Source organism: Populus alba, chromosome 8 (assembly GCF_005239225.2).
Source record: "Populus alba chromosome 8, ASM523922v2, whole genome shotgun sequence".
NCBI lineage: Eukaryota > Viridiplantae > Streptophyta > Magnoliopsida > Malpighiales > Salicaceae > Populus > Populus alba.
In genome coordinates this window covers 9,676,465-9,703,917 of record NC_133291.1, presented here as the reverse complement: position 1 = coordinate 9,703,917, position 27,453 = coordinate 9,676,465, and the positions used below count along the sequence as shown (strand labels likewise).

The 27,453-nt window shown below is 34.4% G+C and overlaps 4 protein-coding genes across 5 annotated transcripts; 3 read left to right on the top strand and 1 right to left on the bottom strand.

Annotated features, from left to right (window-relative positions):
- Positions 1 to 5,972: 5,972 nt before the first annotated feature.
- On the top strand, positions 5,973 to 9,160 carry LOC118054615 (type IV inositol polyphosphate 5-phosphatase 9). The gene is made up of 7 exons (XM_035066252.1): positions 5,973 to 6,230; positions 6,349 to 6,456; positions 6,559 to 6,913; positions 7,154 to 7,338; positions 7,949 to 8,057; positions 8,367 to 8,518; positions 8,654 to 9,160. The coding sequence occupies exons 1-7, from the start codon at positions 6,058 to 6,060 to the stop codon at positions 8,835 to 8,837; spliced, it is 1,266 nt and encodes a 421-aa protein (XP_034922143.1). The 5' UTR covers positions 5,973 to 6,057; the 3' UTR covers positions 8,838 to 9,160.
- Positions 9,161 to 10,639: 1,479 nt separating this feature from the next.
- LOC118054604 (annexin D5) lies at positions 10,640 to 12,483 on the top strand. The gene is made up of 6 exons (XM_035066241.1): positions 10,640 to 10,715; positions 10,908 to 11,053; positions 11,216 to 11,434; positions 11,682 to 11,897; positions 11,990 to 12,079; positions 12,209 to 12,483. The coding sequence occupies exons 1-6, from the start codon at positions 10,640 to 10,642 to the stop codon at positions 12,410 to 12,412; spliced, it is 951 nt and encodes a 316-aa protein (XP_034922132.1). The 3' UTR covers positions 12,413 to 12,483.
- Positions 12,484 to 18,940: 6,457 nt separating this feature from the next.
- On the top strand, positions 18,941 to 22,818 carry LOC118054590 (purple acid phosphatase 3). 2 transcript variants are annotated; one of them, XM_035066229.2, is made up of 7 exons: positions 18,941 to 19,202; positions 21,017 to 21,173; positions 21,441 to 21,548; positions 21,634 to 21,761; positions 21,840 to 21,968; positions 22,100 to 22,167; positions 22,404 to 22,818. In XM_035066229.2, exons 1-7 carry the CDS (start codon positions 19,020 to 19,022, stop codon positions 22,618 to 22,620), a joined length of 990 nt encoding a protein of 329 aa, XP_034922120.1. In that variant the 5' UTR covers positions 18,941 to 19,019; the 3' UTR covers positions 22,621 to 22,818. The 2 variants fall into 2 exon arrangements, with proteins under 2 accessions (XP_034922120.1, XP_034922123.1); XM_035066232.2 differs by having other exon boundaries at positions 22,315 to 22,426.
- A 689-nt stretch (positions 22,819 to 23,507) lies between these two features.
- On the bottom strand, positions 23,508 to 26,833 carry LOC118054579 (uncharacterized). The gene is made up of 7 exons (XM_035066218.2): positions 26,645 to 26,833; positions 26,361 to 26,563; positions 26,169 to 26,241; positions 25,961 to 26,056; positions 25,827 to 25,877; positions 24,635 to 24,982; positions 23,508 to 23,931 (listed from the first exon to the last, which is right to left on the bottom strand). The coding sequence occupies exons 1-7, from the start codon at positions 26,729 to 26,731 to the stop codon at positions 23,593 to 23,595; spliced, it is 1,197 nt and encodes a 398-aa protein (XP_034922109.1). The 5' UTR covers positions 26,732 to 26,833; the 3' UTR covers positions 23,508 to 23,592.
- Positions 26,834 to 27,453: the final 620 nt, after the last annotated feature.

The following is a 27,453-nucleotide window of genomic DNA, read 5'->3' as shown; positions in this document are numbered from 1 at the left end:
GATTATTTGTAACAACAAACGTCTTAATTTTCAATGTCAAAGTTGTCCTTTAGGAAAATCATCGTGTTTGTCTTTAGGACCTACTGGTCACAAAACTTCTGCTCCACTTGAATTAATTTTTAGTGATGTATGGGGCCCTGCTCCTCTTTTTTCTTCAGATGGCTATCGTTATTTTGTTATCTTCATTGATGCTTATACTAAATATGTATGGTATTATCCTCTAGTTGCCAAGTCTGATGTTTACTCTGTTTTTCATCAATTTCAAACTCTTGTCGAACGTCAATTTTCCTTAAAAATAAAATCTGTTCAAACTGATTGGGGTGGTGAATACCGAAAACTATTCATATTTTTTCAGACCATTGGTATTCATCATCGTCTGATTTTTCCCCACATTCATGAACAAAATGGAACAGTAGAGCGTCGTCATAGGCATATTGTGGAAACAGGTCTTACTCTTTTAGGGCAATGTAAAACACCTTTTCGATTCTGGAATTATGCTTTTGAAACCTCTGTTTATCTTATAAATCGCATGCCTACTCCTATTCTTGCTCATCGCTCTCCGTTTGATTGTTTATTTCAACGGTCTCCTGATTATCATTTTTTGCGTACCTTTGGGTGTCTTTGTTTTCCTTTTCTGCGTCCATATAATAATCATAAATTGGATTTTCGTTCCTCTCCATGTGTGTTTTTTGGATATAGTTCCTCGCATCTTGGTTATCGATGTCTTGACATTGCATCTCACCGTATTTATATTTCTCGTCATGTCCGCTTCCATGAACATGTGTTTCTATTTGATAATTCTGAACAGATTGCAAAGGTCTCCACCACAACCCCCACCCCACCCACTACTGTCACCCTCCCAAATTTGCTAAACCACCCATCGCTACCCGCTTTCACTAGCCACCCAAACAGCCCACAACACTCCGCTTTGCCACTCCAAACAGCCACCCGACCACAGCCTCCACCCATCCCTTGGCCATCATCCCATGCTTGTTTATCTAACCCTTATGATGTAGGTTCAGATCGTCAATTGGTCTCCTCTCCTTATGGCCTTGGGGCACTTTCTAGTCCCTCCTCTGCTTCGCCCTCCCTGGCTAGCACTCCTGCCGCTTCAGTCTCTACCTCCAGCCCCTCCTCTACTGACAGTCCTATACTTGAGGCTACTTCTTTATCATCCTCTCCCGCTGATCTGCAACTTATGGTTGATTTGTCTTCTTATCAGCTGCCACAGGTCTCCTCGCTACAACCATCTTTCCCTGCGTCTCCACTAGCACACAGCAGACATCCTATGACTCTTAGACAGCGGCAGCCGAAGACAGCTAATCTAGTTGCTTCCACTGCCGCTACTTCTACCTCCACACGGGTACTGTATTCTCCCTTTTCTGAGCCTTTTGCATTCTCTGATGCTGACCGATATGCAGTTTGGCATAATGCTATGTGTGATGAGATCGCCGCTTTACGCGAAAATCGCACTTGGTCTTTGGTTCCATTTCATCCTTCAATGAACGTTGTTGGCAGTAGATGGGTATATCGGATCAAACGTCGTGTTGATGGTAGTATTAAGCGCTATAAAGCGCGCCTTGTTGCTAGAGGTTTTACCCAGCAGGAAGGTATTGATTATTCTGAAACCTTCAGTCCAGTTATTAAGCAAGCCACTGTCCGATTGGTTTTCTCTATTGCGGTTTCGCGAAATTGGAAGATTCATCAGCTTGATATTCATAATGCCTTCCTCAATGGTGTTCTTACTGAAGAGGTCTATATGAAACAGCCTCCAGGTTTCGTTGACTCTTCTATGCCATCTCATGTGTGTAGATTGCACAAATCATTGTATGGTTTGAAACAGGCACCGAGAGCATGGTACACTCGTCTAAGTGATTTTTTGCTCTCCATCGGTTTCCGAGCTTCCAAGGTTGACACCTCCCTGTTTATCTTATCTGATGGTACTAATATCTTTTATCTCCTGGTGTATGTTGATGATATTCTGCTCACGGGTAGCAACTCTGCTATGCTTCATCACCTTATACAGTTACTCAGCTCTGAGTTCAAGCTTCGTGACTTAGGTGTTGTTCACTACTTTCTGGGTATTGAAGTTCAGTCTACCAGTATGAGTTTAATGCTGCGTCAACATAAATATATTCTTATTAGAATCCTATATTACAACATCCTATATTAGAATCCTATTCTATAATATCATCTGTTCTCACAAAACTCAAGCACCAAGAAACATAAACGAAAAGAACAAGAAATCCTTCGAAGGCTTCTTACAAGTACTTGCCAGTATCCCAGTAAGAAGCTGATCAGTCAATCACAATCACCAAAGAAGAATGAGAAATTGTTTCTTAGGGAAGAGTACATGCTTGAAAAGAAAGCTCATTTAGGATCTTAAAGCATCACCAAGCATCAAGGACTCGAAAGTCACCTATAAAAAAATCAAGGTTTCAAGGAAGTTCGAGAATAACAAACTTAATTCAAGAAAACTCTTGAATGGGAATGCCAACGCGATACCAATGCATATTTATAACATTATGAAGATGAGAAGAAAAAAAATAGATGCTTGATCACTTATAAATTCACTTGAGCTCAAAAAATAGTTATAATTTAGGAAATTATTCTTCTTGACTAGAATGAAATAGAAAAGTAAAGAAACACTTGTCTTGATCTAAAACCAGAAGGCAAATAAAAAAGCCAGCTAGGAAACAATTGATGTAATCTTGTTGAAAACATTATCATCGATCTAGATAAGTATTTGCACAAATTAAAACAAAACAAGCAATTGCGTAAGCTCTGTTAGAAGTTGAAAAGCACATGGAGATAAAAAGAGCAAACCAAATTAACAGCCGTATTGATGAGGTTAGTGATTATGAAGCTGGCAGAAGGTAACCATAAACCACTGCCAAAGCCTCAGAGAACTTCAGTACGCTTCCTTAAAGCAGTTGATAGACTCCTGGAAGTGTCCGCGACCCTGAAAACCAAAGCTTAGAATAAGCACTCCAGTGTTTCCTATTTCCGCACTGAAAAAATATAACAAGCATTGAAATTGAAGAGTACTCCCAGGGTAATCCTAGTCTTACATGTTAGTTGAAAACCGACTAATCCTAAAAACAAAAGACTGATGAAAAATCCTCGATCCAAATGCAAAATCAAGGTTAAAGATGCCTTTTCCGTTACTGTAGTCAAGTGATCAGCTATAGAACATCGGCACAGAGTGAAAATAAAAGGACGCAGCCCAAGCATGGCCAAGTTAATTAATTCCTTGAGCACTTGAAAAACACATATTCTGTTTTCCATTCAAAAACTATAGAGGCCTGGGAGCCACAAACAAACAGAATCAAAAGGTCAAACCCTACCTCCATTAGAGAAGTAGAAACTCTGTAACAAACAAATACAGACCGTGGCTTCCAAAACGTCATGTAATAAAGACAACTGTTCACATTCATGCTTCTGGAAAGATACACGATTGGTATCTTGGACTAAGCACTCAAAATTCTAAACCAATACAGAAAGACACTGGTAGATAAAGGAAAGGAGTAAGTAATGAATCAAACAATCCAAATCAATAAATTGCAGTCCATAAATGTTCCTTGATAAGTTTGGGGTCCCAAGAAAACGTGCAAGCAGAGTTTAGACACAAGAAAAAAAGACCTAGTTTTGACCCATGGCTTAAACCCGAAACTAATTAGCAAAAAGAACAAAAGAAAGAAACAAAAAAGAGAGGAGAGGGTTACCTGAAATCAAACGACTATTGTTGTTGTCACTATCCTATACTTTTTTGTTTTCGTTTAATCGTTCACCTAGCAAACATATATAGCTTGATTACACCTCGGAGGTTTTCTGCTTGATCTTCAGACCGGGTCTCTAATCACTAATGAAACTGGTTCAGCCCTAGGACTGTTCGGTCCTACAACATCAAACCCCAAAAGACACTCTCACGTGTTCTCATGCAAAATGAAGCATCGGTCGATTTTACTCGATGCTGCAAGCATCCGAGTGAACCTTTCTCCATAGATTTAATTTGTAATGTTTTACACATCACATAAAACGACGTTTTCCAATGATTATTCATCTTACGACATTGCTCCAGTGGAAGTTGCAAACATCCGAGTGAATCTTTCCCATAAATTTGTATATTCTGTGTGTACATAAGCCTTTTCGAACCTTTCTCCTAAATTTTTATATACCGTGTGTGCACAAGGCTTTTTCTAAATATCAATTCACATTTATTTTTATGAGAAAATCATTTTAATTTAAAATTCAAGTTGCTGAATGAGATTTTAAGAATAATTTCTTAGTAATTATCAAATACATTCATTTAAGTGAATTTTTTTTTTAAATTTGAAACTTCTATACCCATCACCATTTTGTATTAAATTTTAAGAGTTTAATTAAGAAAATAGAGATGATGAAATTATAATTTACAATCGTTTGGTAAATAAGATTTTAAGACAAATTTAAAGAATGGTCTTAACTTATAAATTTAAAATGTTGTGCAGGACTCATATAATAATTTTATATTGAAATTATAACAATGAGTGAGTGTATTGATACAAATGTTACCTTTTCTTTTTGGGTGTTTAATTCTTATTATTTTTTGGTAGCATTAGGAGGAAATTTGTTTAGTTTAAAATTTGTTCAGATTTTCTTGAAAAATTACAGTAGCTTCAAATCTATTAGTACTAATTATTGGAATAATTTAATAACATTTTTTTTTATTTAATTCTTATGTCAATTTTGAGAATTACTCTTTTAATTTTTTTTTTCCTTTTACTAAATTGATTATTTTTAAAAAAAATATCTTTTAATTAAATATAAAATTTATTTTGTATTCTAACTTCGAGTCTTATTTTTTAATTATTATTTCTAATAATCATTTTATGTAATTAATTTTTTTAATTTTATTTTTTAATATTTGATTGATCAGAAATTGGACTTAATGGTTTTCTAGGCCGGGAACTTCAAGTCTAATGACTCGGTTATGAGTTTTGAAAAGTCAATAAGAGTTTTATCTTTTTAGAAAAAAAAAAACTTATAATTCTCTATAGTTTTTTTTTTTTTTTTTATCAATGCTGCTTTTCAAAAGGGTATTTGAAAATGTAGTAGCGATTGATTTTTGCTTAAAAATATATCAAAATATATATTTTTTTATTTTTAAAAATTATTTTTAATATCAATACATTAAAATGATAAATAAATATAAAAAAACCTAATTTTAAATAAATTCTTTAAATTTTTTATAAAATATTATTTAAAACATAATTCCAAACAGCCTTATCATGCGGTCGTTCAGGGATCATCCTATTGGCCAAGGGAATAGACATGCCTCTCCAAGTTGGAACCATGTTGCTAACGTGGCTATGATAACCTGGAAAGTTATTTTAAAATACAAATTGGTCCGACAAATAGTATTCAATTGACAATATCCCAATTGCCATGCCATCTAAAGTTTACAGTAATTATTCATAAAATTTTAAGTATTTTTGTTCATGGACCCACACCCACTTGCACCACCTTAGGTTCTTTAACTAATCCGTGAGAAAACTTATGATATCTTTCAAATCAAAATCAACCCATTAAACTGGAAATTTAATCCCTGCAACGAGACCAATGTTTTCCTCTCTCTCTCTCTGCTTCCGTCTCTCTCTTTCTGAATCACATGATTAACAATTGAGGAAATCAAGTTATCAAAGTAATTAAGCAAACAAAATTGAAGCCAGGCGCATCACGATCGACTCACGTCAGAGGAATTGCTGCTTCCTAGCCAACTTGCAGAGGTCTCTCTCTTCATCCCTCAGCATGATTTATCTCTCTGCACCTTCTTTTTATCTCTTTTGGCCTTGTCTATCCAAACCCTTTCTCACGCTCTTATCTTCACCCCCCCCCCCCCTCCTCTCTATGCGCTGCGGCAGAAATCCAAGAAGTGAGCCCTCACAAACATCAACTTCTTACGATAGTTCTGTAACTCTCCTTCGTCATTGTACTCTTCCTACGCTAAAAACAATCGTCGTGTGTGTTTTCATTCGTGTACTTAATTATTTATTTAGCTCTTTACGTTTCCAGGTCATGTGGCCAAGATTAGTAGCTAACAAGATCCTTGGAAAGAGATTGAGCAGCAGCAACTTTGTGGCAGATTTTCCAGGTGACTCAAGAACCTGTAGCTTGCTGGATATTTCAAGCTTAGGTCAACCATCGTTGAGCGATAACACCATCCGCAAGGACAACTTCCACGACTACAAGTAACTAAGCAGACATCTTATAATCTCTATCATTTTCTAATTAATATATATATATATATAAAGTTAATTTGATCCTTAAATCTTATATACCTTTTTTTTTCTTTGATTGTAAATTAAGTGTTTTCGTCAGCACATGGAATGTTGGCGGGATTGCACCACAGGAAGATTTGGATATTTCCGATTGGCTAGATACTCCCAATAATATTTGCGACATATACGTTTTCGGGTAAGTGTGAGTTTTGACAAGGAAGTTTAGCAAATCGGTAGTTTCCATTAATAAATAATATTCTTCTTACGTTATTTTTTTTTTTAATTATTCTTTTATCAGGTTTCAAGAGATTGTGCCTCTAAGAGCATCGAATGTTTTAGGTTCTGAAAATAGTAAAGTCTCAATGAAATGGAATTCATTGATTAGAGAAGCATTGAACAAGAAGATTCAGTATTGCCTAGAAAAACAGAAATACAACCACAAGCAGCTAGGTATAAGAGCACAAAAAACCTCTGTCATCGAAGATGAAAAGGCAGTATTCGAAAGCAGCATTCCTGAAGACTTCCGGTGTGTCATTTGTAAACAGATGGTCGGGATATTAATATCAGTATGGATTCGAAGTGATCTCCGTCCTTACGTCCGGCATCCTAGCGTTTCTTGTGTAGGCTGTGGCATCATGGGCCTAGGAAACAAGGTACTATTTAGACATCTTAATCATGTTTATTTTCTTCAATTGTTTTCTTCTCTAACTGGGTTTTAATTAACCGAGGTAATTTAATGCCAACATCTATCATTAATCAGCTAAATCACAGGATCCCATTAATTTGATTATTTCGGCAACAATATTTACAAGAGTTGACCATGTGTTACAATTCCCAACTTTCTAGAGCAACTTCTTATATTTCGTTTTCCTCTCTAAAACTTGACTTCGCAGGGATCTGTGTCGGTTAGATTTCGGTTACATGAAACAAGCTTCTGCTTTGTGTGCAGTCATCTAGCTTCAGGAGGTAGAGAGGGAGATGAAAAGCTTAGAAATTCTGACGTAGCCGAAATATTTTCTCGAACAAGCTTCCATAGACGCCCTTCGCTTGATTTGGCGCGAAATATTCTAGATCATGAGTACGTGAATTAGGTTTTAGATTTTTGAAACCGTCCAAACCAATTCGTTATATATATGTTGATAGTTAATTTATAACATACCTTCCTAATCAATGTTTAATTATTCGAAAAAATATATAATTAATGATGTTGGTCACACTGCTAACCAAAAAAATGAGACAATGATAAAAATAAAATAAAATAAGAGTCAAAATATTGCCATCTTCCAACTTTGAATTTTCCGGCATCATGGGCTTAATGCCCATGCCTTCAAAAATTATAAAATCACTTTTTAATTATATATTATGTAAATTGCTTTCCGTTTACTGTATTTTAAATTTGTCGGTAGTTTTTTTTTTAAAAAAAAAAACAAAGAAAGAAAGAGAGGAAGTGGGCTCCCTATAGTCGGTAGCCAAACCGCTCGGAGGGTTGATTCATACGTTTGTAAATTAACCATCTATATATTTATTTTGTGTGTGTGTTTTTGTGTGTCTAATTAAGCCTTTTCTTAGAGCACAGTTGACTCCCTAATGAAGTTAAGATTTTTCGTTAAGACTGTAAAAGCTACTTTATTAGATAAATATTGTAATATTTGAGCGTCAGCTAAATTTTCCTGATAGAATTTCCGCAGCCGAGTAATTTTGCTTGGAGATTTGAACTATAGAGTTTCTCTACCAGAAGCAACAACTCGATTATTGGTGGATAGAAAAGAATGGAATGCATTGCTAGACAATGATCAGGTATAGATATTCAGAGTCAATCTTTGCTGCTTTTGCTTCCATAGTTTCTTTCTCTTGATGACCTGCTCTGCATTACCTTTCTTCTCTGATAGAGTTCTTCTATTTTCATTAAAAAAAAATCAAAGCTTTTAAACTCTTTTTTTTTAGAGAATAATATTATCACAAAGATGGTGTTTTAACTTCGTATTAATTAAACGACCAAACGTGTCTTACTATTTTTATTTTAATTAATAAAATTAAATATAAGATACTTAAACTTTTTTGTTATATAAGGCTTGAAATCTTTTGTTTTCACGGAAATTAATGAAGCTAAGGATGGGGCTCGTAAAAGGACAAGTATTTGAAGGTTGGCAGGAAGGACTCATCAAATTTGCTCCCACTTACAAATATTGCCTGAAATCAAATGTATATTTTGGATGTGCTGAAGGCCAAAGAGGTGGAAAGTGGCGTGCCCCTGCGTGGTAATGACCTAATTATCAACAAATTAATCTCCTGATTTAGAGTTCATTTATATATATACATGTTTCACAAATACTTTGGTGGAACTAAAACTCGTATGAAGTTGAGTTTTTGCCTTCCATTCTTGTTTAATACAGGTGCGATCGGATTATTTGGCACGGGGAGGGGCTACAGCAACATGTGTACACTAGAGGTGAGTCAAACTTGTCTGATCATAGACCAGTCAAGGCCATGTTTACTGCAGAAGTTCAGGTTTCAAGCACCTTAAAAGGGCTTCAAAAATTCTTCCTTTCAGAGAGGTTTGAATTATCCATCAAATAACGACCAAATATGAGATGCCATTATCCGATCGATATCTACGTAAGAGCAGATCAAGCTTCCAATTATAAAAAAAGATACATCAATCAGTAACCACACACATATATTTATGTATGTATACACCCACATAAAGTACGTGATTTATATTATATTGTCTAATTATACAGAAAGAAGAAAAAGGGATTCAGAAGCTTCTGTTAGTTTCTCTGAATCTGCTGATGAGTGTACAGTGCTGTTTGTTTACAGATCTCCATGTGATTGTATTAGAGATCAGATATTGTCCTAGTCATCCTTTCATTTTCGTTGGATTATAAATTCAATGCTTGTTTTAGTCTACAATTATGAAGATTTTTTTCCAAGAAAAATACAATGTAGCAACTTCCAATGATTAGCGCAGTCTAAGAATCAAATTTGATTCACTAATTAATCTAATTAAACATGTATTTAAGATCTAATTTCAAAGAAAAGAAGATTGAAAATGTAAAACGAAGAACATATGACAACAAGTAGCCAGCTAGAGAGCAGTCCACGATGGATAAACTGGTGTGGGCATGATATATTATTTGTTTTATTATTATTATTATTTTGGATATATAATATAATCACAGACAAGATTCAGGAAAATAGAGTTTAAAATCCCAAGTGGGTTAAAATTAAGAAATTATATATGGGTGTCTGTTGGCGTATGCCAATTCTATATGATTGTATAGTTGTTGAACAATATTAAGCAAATAATATTATAGAACGCATGCTAGGATATATTTTAGAGATGACGGTGACTCTTGATCCAGTCATCTGAAAAGTAAATATATCCTCCACATATATTGTCTGAGTAGTTTTATATTAATTTGCGAAGATCACAACAGTATAGATGCTTGATGACAAAACTCCCTTAAGATTAATTTCTTACATCCGGCATCGTCTGGATAAGATTTCAACACGTGGCCGGCCAGTGAACTTTTGAATTGCTAACTTCTACAGCATCCATACATAAACCTGTTTTTTATTACAAGTAAGTTATTATAAATTGAATTGTTTTTTTTAAGTATTTTTTATTTATGAATGTATTATAATAATATTTTTTATTTTTTTAAAATTTATTTAAAGAAAAAAAATAAAAAAAATCTTTAATTTTTTAAAAAAATACTTTTAAAAATACAAAAATAAACAAGCATAAATTACACAAATGAGCTATGCCAAAGGGAGGGGCAATAACTTTTGTGGTCCATAATGAATTTGGTTGATGAGGATAAGGAAATGGACGTGAAACGCTAGCTAGTTAATAATTTATTAAAATTATTATTATTATTATTATTTTACTTTTTAGGATGTGATTTTGTTGGGTATACATAAAATGAATTAGGATTATTGTAAGTTATGTAATAATATTTTATTTGAAAAAAAAAAAAAAAACATGGTGAGGTCCAGGTACCGCCCAATCTATTGCTATTTCTAGGCCTCCCCGAGGAATACATTTTTTTTTTTTTTTTTTTTGTGAACCAAGAATACTTTTGTGTTATTTAAATGTAGATATGCCAGAATCATCCTAAATTGCCTCGATATTTAGTTGACAGATAAGAATTAGCTGGTTGGCTTCTTTTTTCTGGAATGACTAGTTATTAATTTGCTTCTTATTAAGCGATCTAACTTCATTTCTTCGTTCAATTTCTTATTCACCAGACTTTTGTTCTGCCATATATATATTTTGACAGCATTCTTCTTCCACAGAAAAAAGAAAAAAAAGAAAGAAGGATTGTTTACTCAATCGTTTCGATATTCAAAGAACAAGCTCCCGAAAAAGAGAGATGACAACCTCCACAAAACCTTCAATGCAAAAATCTTCACGTGATGATGCCGAGCAACTAAGCCGTGCTTTCAAAGGTCTCTACGTAGTAAAACTTCTTTACATTTTGTTGTTTTCTTATTAATTTCCCAATTTTTATCGCATGTCATATATATATAGCTAGATAGATAGCTTCTTGATCTTTGTTAATCTCACCTCCTAATCTCCACCTAAAATGTTAGAAAACATTAATGGCATTGCATTAACTCTTCTATTATCTTTAAAATCAGGATTAGGCTGTGATGCTGCCGTAGTTTTCAATATTCTTGCACTTAGAAATGCATCTCAACGTGATAGAATTCAACAAGAATACGAGACCTTGTTCTCTGATGACCTCAAAAAACAATTGGCTCATGAGCTTCACGGCCACCTCAAGGTACGTACATCTAGCTAGGACAGAAACTTAATTTGGAGTCAATTTATATCCACAGAGTTTTGCGATTATTCTTTCACGGCCATCTCAAGGTACGTAACGCCTGGCAAAGCTAGCCAGTTCTATTGAATGAGGTCCTGATCCTGTTATATTTTTAATTTTCAGAAAGCAGTTTTATTATGGATGAAAAGTCCCACAGAACGGGATGTTACAACATTGAGACAGGCTTTGACAGGACCTATTATTGATGTCAAAGCTGCCACTGAAATCATATGTACCCGCACTTCATCCCAGATTCGACAGATTAAGCAAGTTTACTCTCCTACTTTTGGCACGCGACTTGAGTATGACATTGGGTGTCACACATCCGATGATCATAAAAAGGTTAGGTCCTCCTTCTTTCTCTCTGTAATCGTGCATTATAAGAATTTTATAGCTCTGATACGAGCACCTTCCCTGAATGCTGGCCTGGAAAATATCATGAGATTGGTATAAAAATACGCTGTAAAGTTTGTGGGTTAATTAGGTTGAAGATGAAGTATCGTCTAGTTCCTTCAAAGACACCCTTTTTGGGATTTCAATTTTCAAAATTTATTGTGGTTTGATTCTCTCTCTTCTTTTCTTTTGATAGTTGCTACTCGCATTTATAGCAATAACACGATACGATGGCCCAGAAATTGATAGTGTGTTGGTAGAGGATGATGCTAAAGTTATCAACAAAATTGGGGTGAAGAAATCTGGAATGGATGAGAGCACTTTCATTCAGATTTTCACTGAAAGAAGCTCTGCACATTTGATTGCCCTTGCTTCTGTTTACCATAAAATGTTTGGAAAGGAACTGAGAAAGGTATAGTTTCATCTGCACTGTGTTGTGTTTTATCTACTTTTACTTCCATATTCTTCCTGTGGCACTTCATGACCGTGCTGAACTTGCTGCAGACAATTAAAAGAGAAGCATCAGGGAATTTCAAGTATGCCCTTCTAACAATTTTGCAATATGCTGTTGATCCAACAAAGCACTATGCAACGGTATCATCACACTAATTAACCTATCTCATTTATAATCTATATATTAACACAGTTTGAAGCTTTTGGTAGTTAGCAATTGAAATCTCCTTATTTGTCAACAAATAGTCTCATCATTGAATGGCTCTACAGGTGTTGCGCAAGGCAACGAAAGGTTTGGGTACAGACGATAGTACTCTAATCAGGATACTGGTTACGAGGGCAGAGATTGATCTGCAGAAGATCGAGGAAGAGTTCTTGAAGAAGTACAAAAGACCATTACCTGAAGTTGTTCATTCAGAGACATCAGGTCACTACAGGGCCTTCCTTCTTTCCCTCTTAGGCTCTAAGTACTAGCTCTAGATCTCTTCCGTGGAATTGTGTTATCTACTGTGTGGATTCCTGACAAGTAGTTTGACATACCGAGTATGAATGATATAGAACATGACAAGCTGTTTCCTTGACATCGAACAACGACTCTGGAATTCGACATATCAACCGAAAGCAGTGCATGCGAAGTTGAAAAGAACTGGATGGGGGGTTTTTATCCATCCTTGTTCCTGGCTTGTCAATCATAAAATTTCTCCATCAACCACACAAAATCTTTAATTTGTGTAGTTGGTTGGTTGTTAGCTTATTTTTGACAAAAGGATGGGGTCTGATGTTGATTTAGCTGTCTGTATCAATATTGTCTGAGAATATTAATCCTGCAGAATAAATTTGATAAATAATCCATGGACTCGGCAAGCTTCCTGAAATCATGATAAGAATTTAGGATACCGAGAAACTGCAAAATTTCCAACAAGGTTGAATATTTTTGGTTGATATTATTCATATCTTCCAAATTCTGATTATTCTGAATTCGTTGTCAGGTTCTTTTGCACGAGTTAGCCAAATTAAAATCAATTGTTACCTTCGACTAGCAAGCCATGGCAAAAATTGCCTAGGTTTATGATGTAAATTGAGTGGTACTAGTTATACAACCCTTTAAGAAAGAATCCTACTTTAATTAACGTAATACCAAGCAAGTTATAGTGATTGCTCTAACAAGCAGAACAAGAAAGGCTTGTTATACTTGTTAATTTTCAGAGTTTATTTGGAGTCTTGAACTTTAAAAATCAATAATTTTGGCTGTCAAAGCTCCAAAACAAATAACCCTAAATAAGTATTAAGCTTTCTGATAGGCAAGACATAACAGCAATTTTGTTTGCACTATGAGGATACATCTCGAATGAAATAGATCCTTGCTCAATAATGTTAAGCGGTCTCCTCAATTTAGCCCAGATAGAAAAAATATTAATAATCTGCTCTGGATATTTTCCCATCCTCTTTCCCATCCTCTTTTCTTTTTAATAATGAGTGAAAAAGGAATTTAGTGGCAGAGAAATAATGATCTAAATATCTCCACATATTCCACAGAGATGCCTATCCACATCTGTATCCTTGAAACATGGTCAGGCCATCTCCATGCATATTTAGCAAGTAGACCCCCATCCCCCGGGGCACTCATTGTGCCCTCCATGGGTGATACCATGATTCATTTTGTTTTCCTGATAGAATAAGAATTCTATTGAATGAAAAGAATCACCATTAAAACGTGTGTGGGAGTTGATGGTAGCTACATGGTCACCAGCCTCTGGAGGGGATGATATAGACTGGGAAGAAGGTTGAGTGAGCACTGTTTTTTTACTATACAATCTCTTGAAAATTCTATTTACTAAGTGCCTTCAATATAATATTTTGATGGTAGTAGTTCAAAAATTGCTACTACGTGTAGCAGCATGTTTATTAATATTTCGATGCTTATTTTATGACACCCAATTTAATGTTATCTATACCGATCACCACTAAAATGACATTGTAAAAATTGGTATAACAGGAGCTGATGCAGAGGTTGTGATAATGGCAATTTTTATAAGAGCCATTTTAAAATCAAGGGATGATTGATTCATTAATCCTCGCATAGCTGGGGTATTTTCCTATATGCTTTTTCATATTTATATTTTCTCTCATATACTTTTTTGTCTGGATGAAAATATGCCTCTCAGACAATCGAAGTTGCTGGAGGATAAGGGTTTTGCATAATTGCTTCCGAAGTTGGTGCAGTTGCGGCTGAAGATGGCAAAACACAGGAACTACTAGTAATAGCAACGCAATTGCTTGAAATGGCTTCTTCCTCAAACTAGATAAGTTCTTACAGAAAATTTATTCAAGCACTGTATTTCAATTATATCAGTAACTACAGGTCACTAGTGAGAGCTTCAGCCATACACGCGTATAAAAGTGGAAGTTGACAATCTGATGCGTTCTGCTTGAAGAGTAATTTTGTAAGCCAGGATCGAATGCTGCAGGTTAGGTTTTTGTGGTTAAAATAATTCACACGGTAGTCCAAAGTTCAATTTTATGTGACAACAAAATTAACTACAGTTTCTTACATACACTCCAGCAGTGCATGCTACAGTTTTGTGCTCAAGACTTTGATGCGTTCTACAACTTAATTCAATCTAGAATTAAATTAAACCAGATAAGAATATTGAATTCAACTTGTTTGGATTTGACACGAACGTTCAAGAAGTAAACCTCTAGGTTGAGATTTTGTTATATGGATTCTTTTGTGCCATCTAGCTGAGTTATAAACCAAATGCGTCTCAATATCGAGATATTTTATATCCCTGTGTTAATTTATTTATCTTGGATCTTTCACTTCTCCTCCTCCCTAGTTCCCCGGCTCTCATCTCATCATTTGTAGAACCGGGGTAGCAGTTTCTCTTTGCTGGATAATGCCAAACCATTTTGATAATTAGTTGTCTTTCCCTCGTTTTATCAACAAATATGCGCTCCCTTTTGGAGGGCGAGTCCATTTCTATCACTTGCTTGATTGCAAAATGTTGTGCATTTGTAGTGAATTGTCTGTTTGGAAGGCGAAAAGGAACAAACATACATGTCAGGGATTTCTCTTGATTCTGCGGCGCATAACACAACAACACTTCAAGCATTCAATTTCTTCGCTGTCATTCTCTGTATTGTATAATTTTTAATTAGGAACATCATTATATATTTATATATTTTGTGGATATGGTGGGTGCCGATGGATACTCAAAGATGGAAGCTGTACTCTAGATTTTGGACAGGAAACAGCCGGTATGGTGCAAGAAAATGCCACCTTCAAGGAAATAATTTTATCCTCTGGAAGTGGGTATTGGAAAGAGATGGCAACGAATTCGCAACATTTACTTCAGTGGATACACACTCACATTATTGATTCTATAATGTTCTCGCTCTAGAATAGTATTGAAAATATATATATTTCCTATCAGGGAAAAAAAAAAAAGTGGCTTGACAGGATTTTTGGAATCTAGAGTCAGTGATGAACGTGCAGGGGGGGGGGGGGGGGTAGTAATTTCATGTTTCTTGTGGCAGCTTGACGGCTAAGCAGGAGTAGCGGTGATGTTACGGCACATTTGAGTTGCTTGAGTTTCATTCTGGGTGCTGTGTAATGGATTAAAAAGGAGAGTTGGGTTCTTTTTCCTTATTGAACTTTGGCACCGATTTTAGTTTCTTGTTCTTTTTGTTAACAAGGAAAGCAATGGTGGTAATCAGCAAGTAGTTTTTTTTTTTTTTTCCCTTATCACACATTTGTAAAGAAATTGAGACTATCAGATGATAACTCTTAAGGGAGTTGATTGAATAGAACAAGTCTTGTGTTGAGTCTACGTTAGGTGGAATATTTCTTTCTTGTGTCTATTGCAAATCCCAATTCGAGAATAAATTTCTCTCAAAAGAGATTGAGGAAGAGAAACATGAATATCTATATATATATATATATATATATATATATATATGCATGCATGTGAGTGCTTATGCGTATGCATATGCGTATGCGTGTAGAGATACACAAAAGAGTTGAAAAAACACATAGCAAAATCACAGCATTAATTAATTTGCAATTTATATCAAAGATTTACGTATTTGGATTGAGTTGTTTGCATCATGATTTGATTCCTTTAAGCAAGATATATAAAATGAACTCCAGCTTTGATACATGGGGCTGGAGGTAATTAACCTTGGTGCGTTCAGATTAATGAAATGAGAGTCAGGAAGCTTACGAAACAAGTACGGTTTCGGCTTCTTAATTAATTTGAAGACCCGTAAGTATTTCCATGCCTGCCCAGGAAGAGAGACGACAAAGTAGCTGTGATATATAGAAGCCAGAGCTCGACAGTCTAACTACTTTAACACTGAATGCGAAATGACAAGTGTCCACTCTTATCAGATTGCAGCTTCCATACTGCATTGTCCCCTAATAATGCAAACAAGCTTTCCATATGACAAGAAAAAGCAGTGCCCATCTTCAGTTTTATAGTTATTAGGTAAGATCTTCAACCAACCAGTGGCCTATCTTTTCTGCCTCGAATTGTTGGCTACTTGCAACATAATGAAAACGAGAACTCCATCAAATGAATGGAGGTGAAGAAAGATTTTGAATTGGTAACTTAGAAAAACAATTGAAATTCTTTTGAATTAATAGAGATAACGAGACGCTAATCAAAATCTCAATAGCTATTGCTTTGATTTTAGACCTGTTTTTCTTTTGATTGAGTTCAATTTTCATCTTTATTTTTTTTTATTCTTATGAAAATTGTAATAGTAACGTACTGTCATTAGTATCAATGACATTGTATTATATATAAAAAAAAAAAACCCTCCAAACGTGATATATCTAGTAAGAAAAGAATTCATATCTTTTCTTTTTTTATTATTCTATCATAAGCAGTAAGTTACTAGCTAGTTTCAAATTTGAAGTAAAAATGAAATAGAAAAAAAAAAATTTTAAGAGTGTTAAATGTTGCTTCAAGTATTTTTTATTTGAAAATACATTAAAATAATATTTTTTTATTTTTAAAAATTTATTTTTGACATCAAAACGATTTAAAAATATTAAAATAATAATTTAAACCTAAAAAATACAATGTAAAACAGAGATTTTTTATATATATAAAAAAAAAGGATAAATATAATAATTATGTATGCTGTCTCCAACAAAAGTACGAGAGAGTTCATTCTAGAAAAAAATGCAAAGTAAGAAGAAAAAAAAAAACTAAAAACCGATATTACCATTACGTAAGACGAGAGATCCTTAATTGTTATATTAATGAATGGGCATTGCTGAACGTGAGCGCTAATTGCCGTTTTGCATGCGATGGGTAAAATGATTGCACAGGCGAACTTGTTGGATGCCACTCTGGAAAGCCAGCTAGTGATTGGATAGGATCAAGCTTTTAGTTTCAAAGTGGGTCCCAGCGCACCGTCTTCATTACCAATAAAATCTCCCAAATGGGCCCGCTCCAATTGCTAAGAAAACAAATAATATTCCTAAAAAACAATCCAATATTTATTAGTTTTTCCAAATTAAAAATAACGCGTTACCAAAGTTAAGGATGAGCAAAAAAAATTAAAAAATCAATTAAACTAATAAAATTAAAAAAAATCAAATTATGTAAAAAAAAAACAGATTAAACCGATTAAAATTTTAAAAAAATTGACGATTTGGTTCGATTTTAATTTTATAAACCTAAAACCGAATACAAAAACACAAAAAAAAAAAAAAAAAAAACGAGCCAAAGCAAAAAACCAAATCAAATCAATTTGAACCTGTTTTGTTTCTAAAATACCGAATCGAACCAAAACCGGTCAATTTGAATCAATTTCAGTTTTTTAAAAAAATATATAATTTTCAATTTTGGTTAATTTTTTTTAATATAAACTAAATCGAGTAGAAAATAATCACCCCTAATCAAGTTTAAATTATTACATCAAGAGTTTCGAGTACTTTATTGCTGGACCTTTTTGTTATCAACATAATATATATTAACAACATGTTTACTATCCCTAATAAATCTTAGCATTAGAAATTAGGATGAGATTTGAAAATCTGCTTAATTAGTTTACTATTTTTCTCTAGAGTACAATAACATCAACTTTAATGCTGTTAATTTCAATTTTGTCAAACATATGTGTTGATAAATTCATTGTAAAGGTATCAATTGTTACGTGTTGATCTATTAAATGTCATGTTTAAAACCTGCCAATACAGGTATGCTTATCCATCAAACACCAAGCACTTCGTAAATATCCATAATTTGATATTTAATTCCCTTAAATGTATTAATCAACCATAATTCAAATTAGAGTTGATTATTTTAGGTACGGTTTTTTAAAATTTTTGTTCATCTCTAATTTAAATAATTTATGAAAATGAAGAAAAAAATTTCCATAAAGATAAAAATAAAAAATTATATTCAAGAAGTATCAATTGGTGAATAGTATATCGCGGGATGGGTACACTTGAATTATTTATAAAAACTCATTGATTAATTAATTTTATATTTAAAACTTTTTTATAAAAAGAAATAAGTTTTTTTATGTAAAATTACCCTCTAACATGTTACATTATTGAGGTACTAAATTTTTCTTTAAGCTTTTAGATTTTTTTTCATGAAAAAGAAAAAAAAATATTTATTATTAATTTTTTCATGTTATTTGGAAAATCTATAAGCAATTGAGCTTTTATAGAATAAAAAGTTTGAGAATGAAAGTTTTTGGTTAAAATATATTTCATGAAATTAAAAAGTAATAAATTTATTGATAGATTTTTATTGTCAAGAATTAAATTATTAGATGATATACCTAAAATAATTTTATATGAATGCTTTAACATTTTTATATATAAAAATATAAAAAACAAGAACCACACAAAGAATTCTTAATAATTTGCTACGTGTTAAATTGTTATTTGTTTTTTGGGGAGATTTGCATGTTTTGTATAACTTCAATTTTATAATCAAATGCCCCCACTTGAATTAAGCATATAAGTCTACGGAGGAAAGGTTCCGTGCCTTCAACCAAAACATACACCCTATTTCTCTCCCCTTCGTTCTCACCTTCGCTCCCAGCACTGCATGCCATGTCTGGTCTTGTGCTTCTGAGTCTCATGCCCACTGTTCTTCTAGGTTTCGCTGCTCTTCTCTCTGCAGCTGAGCTTCAGCGATTCGAACATGCTGCCAAAGCCGATGGATCTCTAAGCCTTCTGGTTGTTGGAGACTGGGGAAGAAGAGGAGCATATAACCAGACCGAAGTTGCTCTTCAGGTCACAATTACATATAATCTCCTCTTATTACATATTTATACATCCAGTAATCAGTATCATACAAGTAGATGTATAGAAAATGATGAATTTTCTTTTGATAATATAGAAAATGATGAATTCACGTCACCGTTATTCATTATCTAACCTTTTCTTTTATATATAATATATATGGTCTTTTTCTCAGAAACATCAATATTGCTTCCTTTTTTCCTTTCTTTTCTTCTTTTTCTTTTTAGCAGAGGCAAGAATCAGTGCTTTGATTTTAAACAGATTGACCGACGTCGATGAACAGCCTTATAAGAGTATCATTTTTTATCTTGTGATTTTTAATCGGGAGATTCTAGTCTTATAACACATCATATCTGTATCAAAATATCCTCCTCTCATTGATTTCGACCATAGTATTAGTAATATCAACAGTGCTAGCTTTCAGAAAGAGCAGTGAGAGAAGAATAATAATTAATAAAAGCCAATAAAGGAAACCCTAGTTAGAGTAAACAAATATATATAAAGCTAGCGATGAACTGGTGCATGGCCTTTCTGGGGGAAATTCTTCCGAGCCTTGGCACCGAAACCGAAACGTTTACGTTGGGATATTCCCTCGGTAATTTTTTAAGGGCGTCCCTCCAATTAAACGACGACGCATTGTCGTTATTGACCTTTTGCTATTGTTCTCTACCACAACTTTGTTGTTTGTAGAGTATTATTCCTTGTGGATTCCATATACCATCCCCCTACATGACATGTTAGGAGACCCCACGTGTAACAGATGGGACCACTATTATTGGCCACCAAACTTCCAACCTATAGGTACAATTGAAACGCAAAGGACGTCTGAGATCGACAGCTTTTTTATCTAGATAGCACACGTGCTATGTGAAAGGCAGAGCCAAATTTTATTCGATGCTAAACAAAAAATATTTAAGTGATCGTAATCCGAAATAGCTTTAATTAAATTAATTATAACACGGTTTAGGGTACGAAACTGAAAGAATTTGTTAAAAAACAAACAATAAAAGATTTGTAAAGTTTAAGATATAATAACCTAACATCATGAAAATAAATAAATAAATAAAACCTTTAAAAAATACAACACCGAAAAGAGTAAACTCTAAATAATTTGAAGAACCAACAATTAGTAATAAAAGACTGAGATAAAAAATATTCAAAAAGATAACTTAGTAAAAAAAACCAAAAATTCAAAAAAAAAATAATAAAAAAAAATTTAAATCAATCTGAGTTAATTTTACAAACTCATTCAAATAATAACTAAATAGTAATAAAAATTTAAAACATAATAAGGACAAATATTTTAATGAAAAATAATAAAATCAAAAAATATATATAAAAAATCAAAAAAAAAAAACTCAAGTTAACTCGGGTTAACTCAATTAACTTGCCACACACGATATAGGATCAAAATTAAAAAAAAATACTTTAAAAAATAACTATTATAAAAAAATACCAAACAACCCCTCAAGTGTTAATAGTGTTAATAGTTATGAATTAAGGTTGTTAATATCATGATGACTCGTAAATTATAAGTTAATAAATATTTAATGTGTGAAATAATTCTAAAATCTTAAAAATAAATAAAATCGGGTTGAAATCATTAAAATGAAATGAAATAACGTAAAAACGATTTCTTTTGCTTGTCCAGTTCAAGCTCTGTATTGATTGCGCTGTCTTCTCTTATAAATGTCCAAGATAATATTAGAAAAAATGTCTTCGATATCTATTATATTATATGAGATTTTCCATCAAATAATTTCAGTTAATTTATTCATTTAGCAATCACCTTTTGTGATCTTCAGATGGGAATAACGGGAGAGAAATTGGACATTGATTTTATAATCTCAACTGGAGATAATTTCTACGAAGGTGGATTAAACGGCGTGGAGGATCCAGCTTTTTATGAGTCATTTACGAGAATTTATACAGCTCCTAGCCTGCAAAAGCAATGGTACAATGGTAAATATCTCTAGATATCGAATATAATTTAGTGAATAATTTTTGCTTTGAGCATCGTGTTAGTAGCAGTCAAGTTCAGCAAGACTAAACTCCTCAGCTCTATCCACATGCTTTGATGACGTTCCACTCCTCTGACGCCTCATCACCCTTGAGCTCTGGCGCCTTATAGCTGATGATCTCGAATTTAAACCACTATTGTTTTAATTGAATAGTAGATATGAAAAGGTTTAAACCGTAATTACTGCTCTGCTGTATTATACGCTGCAGTTCTGGGAAACCATGACTACAGGGGTGATGTCGAGGCACAATTGAGTCCAGTCCTTAGAGAAATGGATAGCAAATGGCTTTGCCTAAGATCATTTATCGTCAACACCGGTAAATCTCTCCCTTCAATCTTCCATTTTTCAGGAATTAAAACTCACATTATAATCTTAACAATTTTAAAAACTTCTTGCTGCAGAAATAGCTGAGTTTTTCTTCGTGGACACAACTCCTTTCGTCAACAAATACTTCCTCGAGCCAGAGGACCATGTGTATGATTGGAGTGGCATATTACCGAGGAAGAGTTACCTTTCAAATCTCATGGAGGTAACAATTCGAGCAATCCATTAGCTGCATGATTAACAAAATAATAACTGTTTCGAAACATATTTAATCGTGTCGTAGGATTTGGACATGGCGCTGAAAGAATCCGTTGCAAAATGGAAGATTGTTGTTGGTCACCATACAATTAAGAGTGCCGGACAACATGGTAACACCGTCGAGCTCAATTTACAACTCCTCCCGATCCTCCAGGTAATTACTTACATAAATTAAATTAAACGTGTTAATTTATGCGAACAATTCGATAGCTTTTCTTTGAGCAAACTGAAGTTAATTGACTCAAGTGATAACTTTTATTGAGCGTCGATTCTTTTAATTTTCAGGCAAATAATGTCGATCTTTATATAAACGGACATGACCATTGCTTGGAACACATAAGCAGCAGTGAAAGGTAAATTCTTGATTAGTTTATATATATATGGATATTTCCAATGAATCTTGGATTACAGAATAAAAAATAGTCGGCTTCTCAGTCCTAAATCCAACCAGGATTGAAACATAAGAAATAAAATTCTCAAATGTAAATCCTAAAGGAAAGGTGTAAAAGTGACTCACGGTACAGAAACAACGAAAGGAAAGGGGAGGTAGGCATAAATGCGAAACTGAAGCTTTAACTGAATGTTGCAGCCCGCTTCAATTCTTGACAAGTGGTGGTGGGTCAAAGGCATGGAGGGGCGACGTGACCTGGTGGGATCCGAAGGAAATGAAGTTCTATTATGACGGGCAAGGTTTCATGTCGGTCCAAATTACTCAAAATGAAGTTGATGTTGTGTTCTATGATGTTTCTGGCGAAGTTCTGCACAAATGGAGCAGGACTAAACGGATATCCTCTGCAGTGCTGTAGACAGGTTAATTTGTATCGATATTAAGTCTTTTCGTTTGTATCGTTGATGTCAAGATGTCTTTTCTTTCTATGTTGGATTCTATATATCCTCTGCAGAACTTTGGACAAGTTAGTAGTTTGTATCAGTGTATTGGATGCGCTCAACATTTGATCCTTACCAATCACATGTCGTGGAGAATTTTACTTTTGTGATCTTAATTTTTTTTTTCCGAGTTTTTATGACTCCTTGTTGCAAAATTACCTTGGAAAATACCAAAAGCAGCACAAGGACTGAACAAAGAAATAATAAAAAAAAAAAAAATCAACTTGCCCTAAATTTTTGTGGTTTTGAAAGGGGGGCTTAATGCATGTTCTTACCGCGTATCTTTCAAAAGCACTTGTAGCACCCTTGTGATTATCCATGTTATATTTTTTTTCTCCTGTAAAATCTCAGACCAAACAATTACAACTCAAATAAATCTATTGCAACTCATCATCCCAACCCCATTACGCTTTATAAAATAATATAGACGTGCTTTATATAAAATCGGAGGAGGTTAAAGGTAGGAATTTGCATGTTTTTAGAGTATTAATAATATGGTGAAAATGCCAGGATTGACTTGGGATCCATTACATGCAAGTAACAAAAAGATGGACTTGGTTTGGTCGGAGCATTCCCTGGCAAGAATGGAGTGCAAGGGCCGAAGTTGCAACTGCATCTCCACATAATACGGTAACTAGTAATTGACATAAAAATCATCATTATCCAAATGGCCCAGCTCAGCCAGCCTATCGTTAGCTACTGATTTTTGGGTTCAGAAGCACATTGTCATATGGTTCCCCAGGCGATGCATCTAATTCGAAGATACTAAAATTGTTTAAAATGGAGAGCAAAAGCTCTGCGGGGGTAGAAGATTAAAGTTGCTGTAGATAGAATAAAAACAAAACAATGTAGCATAGCTAACATGAAAATGCTACAACCCGTTAAAGACTCTAAGAACATTCGGGGGGGACACTGTATATAATTCCGTGAGTTCTCCAGTATGGTAAGCTCATTAGTAATTCTTTATGTAATTTAGAGGTATAGTCTTCCAAGCCAACAATTGCAGCTGAAAATCTTTCCCAGTCAAAGTTTTGCTGATTCCTGCTGCAAATGGCGCAACTGAATATCATTTCAACCAATTGATGATCCTTCAAGAGCTGAGATCTGAGGCTTTTAACCACTTCCTGCTGTGATTTTGATAATCGTACCACATGGTCCACATCCCCAGGTTCTACTTCAGATTGAGCATCTGGCAGGTCTGAAGCTTTCCAATGGTGAAATTGTACCGCCTAATAAGAGTTACTAATTAAATCAGGTGATTGATGAGATTTATGAAAATCTCTTTTCCTAAACAAGTAGGGTTAAACTTTTGGTCAGTCAAGAGCACTCTAGAAAAGCAGCGTTGCAGATGGGAAATGGTGAGATGTTAGGTAGTGGCTGCATGAAATTATCAACATCAGCCATAATGTAAGCACATTCTTCAGAGGAATTTCAATGGCAATGCACTCTAGAGCTCTTGTATCATGCCACAGCAAAAGACACTCCTGAATCAATAAGCTAAACAAATTCTGTCACAAATATTTTGACGTGTCAGATTAGGCATTTTGGCTCCATGGACAGAGGTGGAGTAGCAGGCATATCAGACCGTCCAAGATGCATGTGACCTTTAGACTTGCTACATTAACAATTTTCCTAGTGATATCAACACCTAATTCTGTATGGGTTGCCTGATTCTAGTACTTATATTTTCCCTGAAGGTAAAAGTCATCAAGCCTGATGCCCTGATTCTAGATAAGGACCGAAACACAATGGCCAAAGCCCTATTTCATGCTGTGTTGAGTAGCATGTAAACCAAATTGATTGCAGCAAGATAATTGGGCCAAACTCATATGAAGCAAGCTATGGTGTCAAAGCGAAGCGAACAAGTGATTACATTTGTGAACTCACTGAATATTGATCGAGATTATTAAGCATCTGAAGCAGTGAAAATACCTGAAGTGCATGCAAAATGTTGACAAACTCCTGCTTAAACAACTCATTTCCCCTTGCTAACTGCAGGGGCTCCATTAGTAGTTCTGTGGAATCTGAAAACAAGCCTTCTGCTTGACAAGAACACATATCAAACCCAAGCACATGCATTCTTGCCAAGCATATATCAAATCCTAACTGTTGGTGGGATGCTGGATCCAGAGAAAACCAGTACATATTGCTGGATGCCAGCATAGGTAGCTTCAATTCAGGCATGTTTTTTGATAGAAGGGAAATGAGTTTTGCATCCTCATCATGGGCACTATCACGGCTAAACCACAGTGTAAGCGTAAGTCTCTCTCCTTCAATTATCTGTGAAAGGAAACCGAAGGCAAATAGCTTGGACTTTACTTGGCATAAATTGGTAGGAGAGGAAAAGATTACAGATTTGTAAAGAATAAATGCATATTGTTTTAGGAAACAATTAAAGCAAGTCCTAGCACAAACTAACGAAATACAAAGTGTCCTGGCACTGCAAGTCCACTTCATCATCGAGTACATTTAGTCTAACCTGGTCATCAGAATAAATCCCCAAGCTAGGAACTCAGTTTCTTTTTGTTGCAGCTAACAGAATTTCATAACCAGTTGACCAGATGCATAAAGCATTGTATATTAAGCTCTTTTTTTAATTACTTCATAAGTTATGTCTCGAACCAACATCACCAATAATTTTTTGTTTGCAATTTGTGTGAATAGCAATCGATACTTTTTGTAATTTTTTTTTGGTTCTTTTTTTGGCAACCCTATAGCAATACCCGCCTAACACTTGATTCTAAAACCAAAATGAAAAGAGAACTCACATGCATAAGCCACAACATGCATGTAATATCACTTCATTATATGCATCCAGAATAATGAAACTACCACTGATAAAAATCAATCAGAACGATAAAGCTACACTAAAGGTGATTAAGTTGCAAATACCATAGTAACATTAAAAAAAAATTAGTGAACTAGAAAATGGAAAATGATACAGAACTTGTAGAGCCAGTGAAGCAAGTAAAAGCTAAAATAGTATTTTTGTTGATAAAAATAACACTCCTTCCAGAAACAAATTTAAAATGCAGTAAATTTGTCCAAGGGCATAAACTCCGGGATGATGAAGGGAAATGGAATAATCATCCACGTCTCATGAATCAAAGAAAAAATGATTTACCTCATCGACAGCATGAATATTGCAACTGTCAGCTGTATATATGGCAACATCCTGATAAAAACAAAAAAAAAATGAGTGAAACAAAAATGACAAGAAACAAAACAATTGATCATCATCACAGCAGTAGCCCTTACTCCGGCCATGGGAACAAGAGTAGCTGGTTCCCCATCCTGGAAGTGAAAAAGTCCGCCTTTGAAATCCTTCCCATAGCTATTCAAATAACACACTGCCTTTTCAATAAAAAAAAAATTACAAATATAACAAAAGCATGAAAAAAGGAATTGTCAGCACAGCTAACTTAACAAATAAAATGCAAAGATTACATAGAAATAAATAAGATACCGTAAAGTGCCGTTGCTTGAGATAGGACCTGTTATCATCACAGTGCCATCCAATGCTAGCTCCTCTACACCAGCTAATTTGATTGCCAATATATAATATATCAAAAAGTGGAGGATTAAAAACTAAAAGAAGGAAAAGCAACACTAGTGTCCAATATAACTGAATTAAAAAAAAACGAAAAAAAAAACTAACCTAATTAAGCCAGTGAATTCGACGCAGAGCTCATACTCGCAGCCAAAAAAGTGTTCAACTTTTTCTTTCAGCCTCTCTCGGATGGGAACAAAAGGGATGAGAAAGGGAGAAGAATTGGTGGCTATGAGATGGGAAAGAGTGGTGGAGAACACGTTGGGCCTGTACCCAACTGTGCTGCTGCTTTTGTGTATGAATTCCAATTCCTAAAAAACACAAATAAAGGAGACCCAATTCATGAATCAATAGCATTCGTTAGAGGGTGGGAAGGATTAGCAGTGACCCACCTTGCATTCTTCGCTGGTGAGGAAATTGTGAAGGATGAGACGCGGCGGCTTCAGGCTCCCTGCTCCCATCTCCCTGCTTAGAAGCATATTCAATGGGATGCACAGATCAAAAAAATTAACTGTTAAGAATGAAATATGATAGCCATATGTATGCTAAAATCCATTTTATTAAAATGAAGACTCACCGTGTGTTTTTTTAGGAAAGCCATCCTGTTTTTCTATTTTAAACTTAACCTTTTTCTTTCCCTGTTTAATATAAAATACAAAATAATTTATTATTTTTAACTTTAATATGTTATTTTTTTTATTAAAATAATAAAATAAAAAACAAAATTACATTATTTAAAATACTATATTAACGATTTAACTTTTTTTAACTTTGGAGATGCCCTTTAGCCCGCAGCAAAGCCCTCCGGACAGTTTCCGTCACCCTCTCTTTCGTCCTCTTTTATTGCTTATATTCGGGTAACTACATATCACCACGCAATCTATATAGGCTTTTACAAATCAGTCCCCAAGTTATAAATTTTCTTCTTAATAATAAGGAGGTGGGGTCCATAGACCACACTATTTAGGCACAGGTCAGATAAACTCCAGACAATTGTGTAATTAAAAACAGGCACGATTTGTTCCAGAACATTATTCATGAACTCGGCTAATGGTCAACAGACAGAGAAGAGGGAATTCTAACAAATGGGAAGCGCAACTGACTTGAAGTATATCGTCACAAACATAGTGAGATGAACCTTAAAAAATGCGGGAACCCGTAAATCAAGGGTAATAAAACATGCACTAACCATTCTATTACG